This window comes from Temnothorax americanus, unplaced genomic scaffold (genome assembly GCF_048541705.1).
Source record: "Temnothorax americanus isolate GAGA-0224 unplaced genomic scaffold, ASM4854170v1 Scaffold31, whole genome shotgun sequence".
In the NCBI taxonomy this organism is placed as follows: domain Eukaryota; kingdom Metazoa; phylum Arthropoda; class Insecta; order Hymenoptera; family Formicidae; genus Temnothorax; species Temnothorax americanus.
The window spans coordinates 12,899-23,887 of record NW_027509453.1 but is presented as its reverse complement, the minus strand read 5'-3'; the positions used below and the strand labels follow the sequence as shown (position 1 = coordinate 23,887).

The 10,989-nt window shown below is 34.3% G+C and overlaps 2 protein-coding genes across 2 annotated transcripts; both read left to right on the top strand.

Annotated features, from left to right (window-relative positions):
* The first annotated feature begins 138 nt into the window (after nt 1-138).
* On the top strand, nt 139-3,195 carry LOC143900956 (uncharacterized). The gene is made up of 5 exons (XM_077412759.1): nt 139-313; nt 1,602-1,676; nt 1,883-1,969; nt 2,050-2,407; nt 2,577-3,195. The coding sequence occupies exons 1-5, from the start codon at nt 257-259 to the stop codon at nt 2,897-2,899; spliced, it is 900 nt and encodes a 299-aa protein (XP_077268885.1). The 5' UTR covers nt 139-256; the 3' UTR covers nt 2,900-3,195.
* Nucleotides 3,196-5,131: 1,936 nt separating this feature from the next.
* On the top strand, nt 5,132-10,315 carry LOC143901071 (uncharacterized). Its single transcript, XM_077413031.1, has 7 exons — nt 5,132-5,292; nt 7,230-7,413; nt 7,910-8,292; nt 8,604-8,678; nt 9,286-9,466; nt 9,540-9,775; nt 9,899-10,315. The coding sequence occupies exons 1-7, from the start codon at nt 5,191-5,193 to the stop codon at nt 9,953-9,955; spliced, it is 1,218 nt and encodes a 405-aa protein (XP_077269157.1). The 5' UTR covers nt 5,132-5,190; the 3' UTR covers nt 9,956-10,315.
* Nucleotides 10,316-10,989: the final 674 nt, after the last annotated feature.

Below are 10,989 nucleotides of genomic sequence, written 5' to 3'. Positions count from 1 at the left end.
ACGAAATGATCCGGAGATCACGCGACTGGTGTGGCAGGATTGCGATAAGTAGAAAGCACCTTCTTCGTCCGAGGAAATCGGCACGAATCCGCAAGTTCGTAAGACCGGATTGGTCGACGATTCGTGTGGGATCCCGTGGCAGCCCTTATAGATCGACGAAGCGGATCCACGATCCAATCGTACCTGCGTCGATCTGCGTTAAAACTCGCAGGAGCCAGCCACAAGCACGCGATCTGCTACGCGGAGTGTCGGAAGAATGTTTTGGTGCTACGGCTTTTTGAGCTTTCTTCTTCTTCTAAGCAACACGTATGGCGTAAGTTAATAAAAGATACTATAGATAAAGTAAAGAGGAAAATAAAATTTAAATGTCAAAAATTTTAAAGTTTAAGCTATGTAGTGCATGTAGTTTTTAAAGATTAAAGATGACACAAACTTAATACCTCTCTTAGCATAGAGGATTTAATTCTCCGTATAACACTGCTTGATAATCACTAAAATGCCAATATTATTTCAAGAATTATAATTGCTCTTGATATTATTATTACAATTTCTGCTTATTTTCAAGATTTGAAATTCAAAATTCAAAATTTAAAATTTGTAATTTAAAATTCAAAATTTAAACGAAGAAAAATGGAGCGTTGAGCCGTAACAGGGTGTTGGTGTTCATATGTTCTATACTTAAGTAAAGAAGTAACGAATTTTTCGCAATAAATTCTTTACAGTTTTTTAAATAATTAAAGGGAGGGAAGGGTATTAATGTTCCAAGATAGCTGTGTTTCAAGTCCGACAAATAATCGGCGCGTAGTCTATTAAGTTTTGGAATTTATGTATATGTACAGTATGTACATTACAATTCGTTACTTCTTTACTTAAGTATAGAATATATGAACACCGACACCTTATATTTACGGCTCAACGCTCCATTTTTCTTCGATTGATTTCTAATCTTGTGTGTATGTGTGTGTGTATGTGTGTGTGTGTGTGTGTGTGAGCCTTATTTTTATATCAAAATTTAAAATTTTTAATTTTTAATTTTTAATTTAAAAAAATTCAAAATTTAAAATTCAAATTTACTTTGTATAAAAGCTTCTACAACAAAGTGTTCTAGTGTTTTAATAGATTATAGTTTATCGAAGAGAATCGCTCGCTTCGCTTCAATCACTTCCTCGCCTCGCTCGCCGGCTGATCTTTCTCTGTCTCTCTCTCTCTGTCGCGCGCGCGATTTTCCGTCTCACGACGCGATTTCGGCTGAGCGAAGAGAATCGCGGTAACATCGAATTAACCTTTCCAATAATTGACAAAGATTATTCAACATTTTTAATTCGCATAAAGTGAAAGCTGCGATAAACACTAGATATTGGACCCGTATTAGTGCGTGTAACGTGTGGACCTATATACATAGACCCATCCGCGATAACGAGTTAAGCGTGGGTCGTACTTATCGTATGTATGTTAATATTTCATGGAAGAAATTTCAATGCAGTCTGCACGTAGTTTTCACTTACCTTATAGGCAAAGAACATGAGAGACAACTTGTCCAAAGTACTTTTTCGTTGTCGCATAAGGAAGAGAAATTATAGCTTTTTCTATATGTATTTCAGGGCGTTTCGAACAGCAGAATACAACGTCAAGCTACATCCGCACCAAGTGGTCAGCTGATAGATGGCATTTTTAACGTAAGCATGGCATCGTGTGTGGCAAGGTCTTTTTATCCAATAAATATATACTGACTAACCCCAATTAAATATTCAATTAAACAATAAAGTATAAAATCCCTTTATTAGAAATACAATTTCACAAATTTTAAAATTAAAGAAAGAACGAAATATTTGCTGTTATCGAATTAAGTGTTTGTTTTAGAAATAGATTTTTTATCTTGCAGATTCCGATCACAGCAATCAAACAAACCGCCTCCGCCGCTCAAGTTATTTCGCCAGAAAATATGCAGGCAATAGACAATATTTTTAAGGTCATGTATATATTAATTTTTTTATATTTATATTCAAAGTGTACTTAATTATATTCTATAATCAAGAAAATTATTTACAGATCCCCGTCTCAACTCTAGAAGCTGTCGGCACACTCGTGAAAACTGCAACGGAGCAACGGCAACAAAATTTGGAAAATAATCAAGCGAAGAGAGAATGGATCTTGGCTATAAAGGAGCAGAAAAGAAAGCGAAAAGAGGAAATTCAAAACCAGCGATTGCTGCAGCAGCAATTGAAGAGACCTGTCAGGCATCATTACAATGACCCGCTTGGTTTAAATGCATTGAGCGATCTTCTCGTTGGTGGATACGCTGGTGGACTTCTCGGGCATCATTCTGGATTGGGTGGCATCCATGGACTTCACGGTCATAAGAGAGGCCATAAGATTGGTCATGGTCTTCACGGTCATGGAATTCATGGTGACTATTTTCTTTGACACGTTTTTAAGAAAAGAATATATTATTTCTGAAAGCTATCAATTAGGATACTCTTAATATATAGATAGATAAGTAATATAAAATGTGAATGTAAATGTTAATAATGTAGTAAATAGAATTAAACGTATTGTTTGCGTATTGTTTGCCAAAGGGGGATTTTTGGGAAATCGCCCGCAACATAACTACGAGGTTCATGAGGACGTTAACGAAGACTCATCTTTCTCCTGGCACGGTCTGACCGCTGGATTCGGCAGTTTCAACGGAATACGACGGCCTTCTAGCGCCTCTATCAAAGTCGAGAATAAAATCGCTCCTAAGGAGAAGAGGCAAAAAGTTTCCAAGTATCCGAGCGATGACGTGAATCCGCAGAATAAAATCGCGAATATTAGAAATAAGCCGATGCGCGAATATGATGATCCGCCGTTGGAAAATAAAATCGCTCCGAGAATTGGGAGAGTGGCATTTGTGCAATAATGATGTAAATATGCAATAATGAAATAATATTAGATGTTTATTCTTGATTATAAGTACTCGCCAATTTTGCATCGCTCTGCATATTTTTTGTAGTACTCATCCTTACCATAAGAAACTCTAAAACGATATACTTAATTAAAGCTATTAAATTAACATAGCAAATATTTTATACATATAGTTAAAATAATAATATATCATTATCAATGTAACATTGTGTAGTCATAAGTAATTGTTTTTTCAAGTTTAAAATATAAAAATTACGACCTGTTTGTACATTATACCTATAAATTTTTTTATATTTTTAACTATAAAGTCTTCATACCTTTTGTTTTATTTAAATTTATAAACCATAAAACGTGTATATTGTAAATTTTTTAGAAAATTTACTAATTTTCTATAAAAATTAGGTCTCTATACATAATATTTAGTGCGTCTATTAGTAAAAAAACGAGTCTTTATTTTTTTCAATATCAAGAGATTAATAGATATTAATTCTTTACAGTATAAATTGTATACCAAGTAACTTAATTATTTGTAAAGTGATTGTGACCGGTGACTCATATGTAATATCACGAATGTATAAAGCTTACCTTGTTTAACAATCGGATGACGGTTTTCATATGAATGCAGCGAAAAAAAGGTGCAAAAAACTCTATTATGATTTCTGCTAATCGATTGCAAGAATTTTTCGAGAGTCTTTTGAGATAAACGCGAATGAACTTGAATGATATGTACACATAACGTATTCAGTGTACGGACACTAACGCCATCTCATATTCAACTTTACTCCACCGTCGCGATAAAACAATGCCTCATTAGAAATCCTAATTGATATAAACACGACTTAGCGTGGAATATATCTATACGCAACATGGGAAATCGATCCTTGACCTTCGACCACTCACTCTATTTCTGCGTCGTAATGCAAGACTCGTGTGTCACACGTGTTTATGAACGTCGCTGGAGACATGCGTGATTTCTCTTCTACATTTGTTTTATTCTTTAACTGTGTCTTTTAAATATATACGGTATAACAAATTTCATGTTTATAAAAATATAGCAGTTTACATGAATGTATTTTAATTATTACAACAACAGTATTTAATATCAAATACAATGTATAAAATGCATGTAAGAATTACTTTGTTTTTAAATGCAAGTTATTTGCAACATTTTTATTTTTTAAATATTTATTTTATATAAATAGTATTATATATATATACAAATTTAATATCAAAATTATTAATAAAAACAATTAAATTTTAAATATAATATTTAAATCACTCAAACAATTAAAATTTAAATAAATCATAAAATTAATACGCATTATTATATACTATACAAATATCATATAAAGATATTTGTATTTAAACAAAATATTTTATTAATAAAGAGAAGAATTTTTGTATGTATGTTTGACTGAACATTATACTATTTTAACTAGAGATTAAAATAATTCTTTCAATTAAACGTTCCACCCAAGAAAGTTATTCGATGTTGTTAAAATGTTTTGATTTTATTTTCGCTATTTTAATGTTTATATTATACTGTTAATTTTCTATTTGATATACTGTTAGTGTTAATTACTGTTAGTATTAATACAGCCAATTTAAGTTATTATGTGCGAAGACTGTCGAAAATAAATAACCGTTTTCACTAATAGATTAAAACGTTTGCTTAAGTTCTGCATCGTAATAACGACTCTAATTTCCAGTATCGTATTCAAACAAAGATAAAAGTACATTTTCTTAGGTATAAAAACGAAACGATAAAACAGACTAAGGTATAAAGACAAAATAATATAATACCATAAAACAAACCTTCTGACACAAATTACGTTCTAAATGTAGAACGTAATTAAAATATTCTTGAATGATAGGCGGACGCCTGAAATTTCAATGCAAAAATGACGAGAAAGAAAACAAATTTTGAAACTCTTTTAATGTCAAACAATATCTTCTATTCTGGATACACAAGAATATTTGTTCAAACAACTATTTTCTCCAAACTTGCATTAATTTACTTATATAAAAAAACTCATTACATTATTCATTTTGAACGTTCACGTTACATTAGTCATCTTAAACGTTTACGGAATAAATTATTTAAACTTTGTGCCATTTTTATATTATTGTACCGTATAATGTGAATCCGCAGTTCACCGAACGAATGTGGATCTCGTCGTGCTTATCCCTTCCAGTAACAGGTGACTAAGAAATATTCTCCGGTGAGACTGAGAAATCACTGCCTACCTACCTACCGGCCTCGATCCTCCGTCAGTAAACCTGAAGATGTCGTTCCGTGTGGTAGCCAAATACTTACTTATCATTTTTATAACTTTGGTAAATGGAATGCCACAGAAGGATGATACAGCTCAAGAAAAGCCCGATTCAGTGAGTAGAACTTTTTTGTTTCGTTACATCGTTGTTGTTACCATTCACGAAGTTTATTAATTTTCTCTAATATATAAGAATTGACTTCTCACCTATTAAAGAGAGTAACTTATAATATAATTTATTAACATTGTCAATGCACAAATATTGTTATTTATGAAAATAACGTATTATTCATCTTATACAAAAATATTATATTGAAACGTTAAATCAAGTTTATCTTATACTAAGATATATATATAAATTTATATTATCTTGTATATGTTAAAGTATAAAGCTAAATTAAAGTTAAATCACCTTTGTCTAAAAATAAAACAGTACGAGGAGCTAAATCAAAGTGCGATTTGGCGCTCACGATTGTGAAATTATATGAAAAACTGTGTTACGAAAATGCTAGAGCAACATATAGAATGGGACGAGAAAGGCATTATTACGCGTTTCTTACCACTGATGATGAAACGAGAAATTAAATGTGAGCATATATTCCCTCTGCATCCGAACCAGTCAATTACGTAAAATATGCATGCGTTATTAATGGACAAGAGATGAAATACTTACCACATTTCAAAAATCATAAATAACAATCCACTCAATGTTCAATTAACATAAATATTTTCATGTGTTCAGCGCAAAGTAATGATAATTTTAAACGTCATATGTTTATGCGAAACACCTATATCATGACGCATATCAATACTAGGTACATTCTGAATCAATCGACTTATTATAATTACGAACCGATAATTGCGAGCGTGATCTCGATTCTGCGTATTCACTGTATCGTTTACGTCATCACGAACAGTTATTACACTTGCAAAAAAAAAACAGATTGATGCCTTGTTCCAGAAAAACCGATTCCATGTTAGTCAGTTTCTTCGAGGGGAAACGTTACACCTTAAGCTGGTTAGATAATCGGACTCTCTCGTAGAGAGAAAGGATCGCGGAAACGATAAGAAGATTGCATAAAACTTATTTTTTATGTTGTTTAATTAGCCGATTGCCAAACAACAACGGAAACATTGTCCCAAAAACCTATAAAACAATCGCAATTAGTTATTAAAACGAAATTGAAATGAAAAGAATAAGTCAAGTGGATTAAAACTATACTTGTAAAAAACTACGGAAGCAAACAGAATTGCGTTCTTTATTCATAAGATTGAAAGGCATAAATCGAGATAACTTATACAGACCGCAAGCTTTGTGTAATATGTAGTTTACATCGCTAACAATATAGGAATAAATGTAAAGGAAGTACAAAGTTCAAGTATAATTATTCCGCTTATCGTAAATCTTCAGCGTGCTGAGAATATAATTTTTTTGTCTGATAATATCACCACCAGTTAAAAACATTCCACGCTACTGGGAAAGGAGTCTGATATCCGTTTGCTATCGCGCGTCATTATACTTTTTTAACATACCTCACCCACCTTGAAATAATCTTTACAACGTCGAAAGTGAATGTAAATTCGGTTAATTTCGATTCGCTTCACGAATCTCAATGTCGAGGCAGCAAATTTTCGTTTGGGGCCGCCGAAACTTGCGTATAGGGTCGCTTTCGGGAGTCCGTTTGCACAATATCCAGCGTAAAAAGATAATAATAATTAAGGGAAATTGTTGAATCGCGCAACGGTCACGGTCACCAGTCTCGAAATTATCCGGAACGTCTGCAATTGATGAAACTCGCGTGTACACTCTCGGAAAGAGTCAGGCTTTTATATCTTGCAGTAGAGAAAAGACGGGAATATAACTGGAATTGCATTGTCACCTTTAATCTAGATATGGAACGTACAAGAACAGAGATAAGATTGAAGAAACTCTCATGCGAACTCGCAAGAAGCTTAATTCTATTTATGTAACGTGATCTCGCTCTTGCTAATGTCAAAAGTTTCAGTTTTGATAAATATATAAATTTAATTTTTGACTTTTACCTTATGCAGCCTCCATTTCTTCAATTTACTAACGGAGGAATCCGAGTAAACTTTGGAGGATATCATGCTGAAGCTGGACTCGGCGGTCTTCTACGAGGCATGGGTGGTGGACTTCATGCGAGTGCGGGAACTCCATGGGGCGCACACGCTAGCGCGGGATTAGGCGGTCAGTTAGGGCAAGAGGGTAATCTTGGTAAGTATTCGCAAAAGTAAAAAAGATATATACATTTATCTGTACTTTAGAGAGAAAGAATCATATCCCCTTTATTATGAATTCAGAGAAAACAAAGGTTTAAAATTTTAAGTAGGGAAATGATATATTTTTTTTAGATATAAAATAAAAATATAGCAACTTGATTTATTAAGTTTTTCTAAACATTGTCTTAGGAACTTATAATAATAGACATAAGACACTTTATCATTGTTCAATTTGAGCTCTTGTTGTATTGAAAAATGTATTAAACTCTATTTTGACAAAAACGAGAGATACGATTCTTTACCTCTAAGGTACAAATATATATTGTAAAAATTTTCTCAAAGAATCAAGAATTGTCTATATTTACTTTAATCCTAAAACTTTAACAAAAGCTTTAGCATTAATCCAACGATCTCAGCACTTCCGCATAAAAAATAAAATATTAACCAAACATCAAATAAGACCACAAAAATAGAAGAAAAAATTACTTCAGGCGGCGGTCTTTATGCTCGCGCTGGACTCGGCAATGGAGGACCAGACGCGGCGGCTGGCCTCGGCGGACGACTGGGTGGCAATGGACGGTCGGCGAGCCCGATTGCGGGTGGCTTGTACGCAGGGGCAACACCGGGCGGCGGTCCAGGACCGGGCGTGTTTCTCGGCGGAGAACTCGACCAACCTGGATTCAATGGGATTATAAGTGGCAGCATGCCTAACGAAGCCAGTTTGAATCCGCCTGCGAGTGCTGCAGCTGCGGCGGCTGCTACCGGAACAACGGCAACCACGTCAGCGAGCGCGGATGCTGCGATCGGAACGAAGCCGCCGAAGGGCCGCACGAACATACAAATCATACGTTCGAGGGCGCAGAAGGAGAAAGAGGTTTCGATCGCAATTTCGTAGCTCAGATTTTTATTCTGTATATTACGATATGGGATACAGCATTTTGATTTTCTAGGTCTCAAATACGATACGTAAACGTGAAATTGAGAGACGCGAGGAAGATCATTGACAGTCTTCTAACGCATCTTCCGTAGAGTAGTCGTAGTTTTAGTAGTTATACGCTCTGATAAGTCATATAAGCAAATTTAAGTTTATATCGGATTCTTGGGATATATATTTTAACCCGTCACAATCATCTTTGCAAATATATTCGCGGGATACCGTCTTTAAAATAAATCTATCGAACGCAGAAGGTGATTGCAGCTGACGCGACGCTACGAGCTGACGCGACCGCAGGTGAGAAAGCCGAGTCGCAAAACAAGGAGGTGAGAAGTAGATTGTATATCGAGCAAACATTTTGATCGGACATTTGAAAAAGGAGAACCTACACAGTAAAAAATCGTGTGTACATAGCGGTCCACATGTTAAAATTTTCTTGTGTCACCAAGATTTGATTATTATTTTAATGTAAATTTTTTTCTTAACATTTTCATATGTTACATTTATGTAAACGTGATAACTTAACACTTTATATATGTCATTTAAAAATTAAATATTATTTTGGGTTCTTTTAACACAATTACTTTAAAAAATTAACACGTCTTAAAGTTATTTTAACACATAAACAAAAGTTAAACGTAAATTTTCAAATAATCGCAAACTTTGACGTACAAAATAATTAAATTTACTACAATTAAATGTTCTTATTACACATAATTTAAGTAAAATCTGTAAAATAATTAATATCATGTGTTATAACTTGAAAAATAAAGTAAAAAAAACAAATATAAATGTAAAGTATAGTGTCAATTAACACATGATAAATGAGTCATTTTAACTTAAAATTTAGAGTAGACTTTTGGGGACATGTAAAAAATGTTAAAATTACGTTTTATTTTTTACTGTGTATTAGAAAAATCTTTTTTGCGACAGTCACGACGTGCAGTGCAATTCGCAGTAATGCCACCGGCAGCGGAAGTGGACCTGGTCAAATCGGTTTACTTTGGGGCAGCGCCAGCCGTGAAAACGGTCGTGGTTCCGGCTGCACCCGCAGCTGCACCCGCACAAGGCGTAGGCCAAATCACCGCTGCCGCCGACACGGTTGCAACAGTCGGTGAGCAATCATTATATTACGCTTCTCTGCACTTGCACTTGACATATTCCGTGAGCAATCCTTTCTCTTCCAGACAATAATCCGAGTGTAGTCGTTCCGAAACCGGCGTATCCACGTTGGTACTTTAGAAAAAGATTCTGGACCGTCCCTAGAAAAACAGTATACGTTGCTCCAACAGTAACGGCTGATAGTCAAAGCTCTCCTTCGGACGTAGTCGGCGGACTTTTCTTCAACGCAGTGGGAGACGGCGGCGTAGTTGCCGCAGGAAAAACTTACACCAGCGGATCCCTGTTCGATGATATTTTTAACGTAAGTCGATGCTTCCGCTTCTGTATAGACATTTAACCCATTTATATCTTGCAAGTGTTGTGCGACTTGTGTAAAAAATTACATATATAGCTTTTGACGAGTCGATTTTAATTTAATTTTCAGATCCCAATTTCAACGTTGTCTGCTGTTAATCAACTGCTGAAAAACAACGTCGGCTAAGACCTCTCACCGTAGCGCACGTTACTACTTATAAACCCACGTTTAAAATACTATAATTGACTATTGACTACAATTGACCATATAATCGACTATTGCATAATAATGCACAAAGGAAGATCGAAGACTACGAAGTCCTTCGAATATATTTAGCAAACTCATTTATTGCGTATTCAGCCCCTTATGGCAGAAGATACGTTCTGCCTACTTACGAATGCTATACACATATTATGTCCATTATGTGGCTCCTTGTACGTGATTAGATTATACAAACCGGCGATCGCGTATATATTACAGTATTCTTTTGTCTGCGAATTATTTACAAGATGCATATACTAATAAAGTTTTATATGGAAAAATTTATTAATTATTTCTTATTTTATTTTATTATTGTATAACTTATGTTATATTACTTGTTCGAACTATACGAAATACATATTATTCCTTTATTTAATAATATAAATAGCGAAAACATTGTGATAAACAATTCAAGAATATTTCAATGCGCTGCCAAGAATGGAAAAAAATTATTTCTGATTGTCGTTCAGCGTTTGTATACAGTCACAAATATAATCATTATAAAATGCTGGTTATTAGCCACAAGCGCGTTGTTTTATTTAAATAAGTAGGACAATTAAAAAACAAAAGGTAAAATTATTACAGAAGACATAAACGAAAAAAGACAGTAATAATATGTTTCTAATTAGTTTCTAATTCATTTATCTCTCAATAAAAGCCAGTTTGTATATCGCGCTTAACCCTTCGAGGCCACACCTCTTTTTTTAATACGCCCCGACTACACTGGGGTGGTCGCTACCCCAGACAAATTCGAAGTCTCATAATTTCAATTAATACACGTAAAAATTCATGAAACATCTTAAGGATGTTGTTAAAAAATATGTATGATACAGAACCAAAGAAATGTGCTCAATGAACAAAAATATTGTAATTTTTGGTCAGGATAAGGAATATACACCGAGGCTACACTGGGGTGGTCACCCCAGGTTACCTCTTGCTGAAAACTCTTCAAGCCAAAA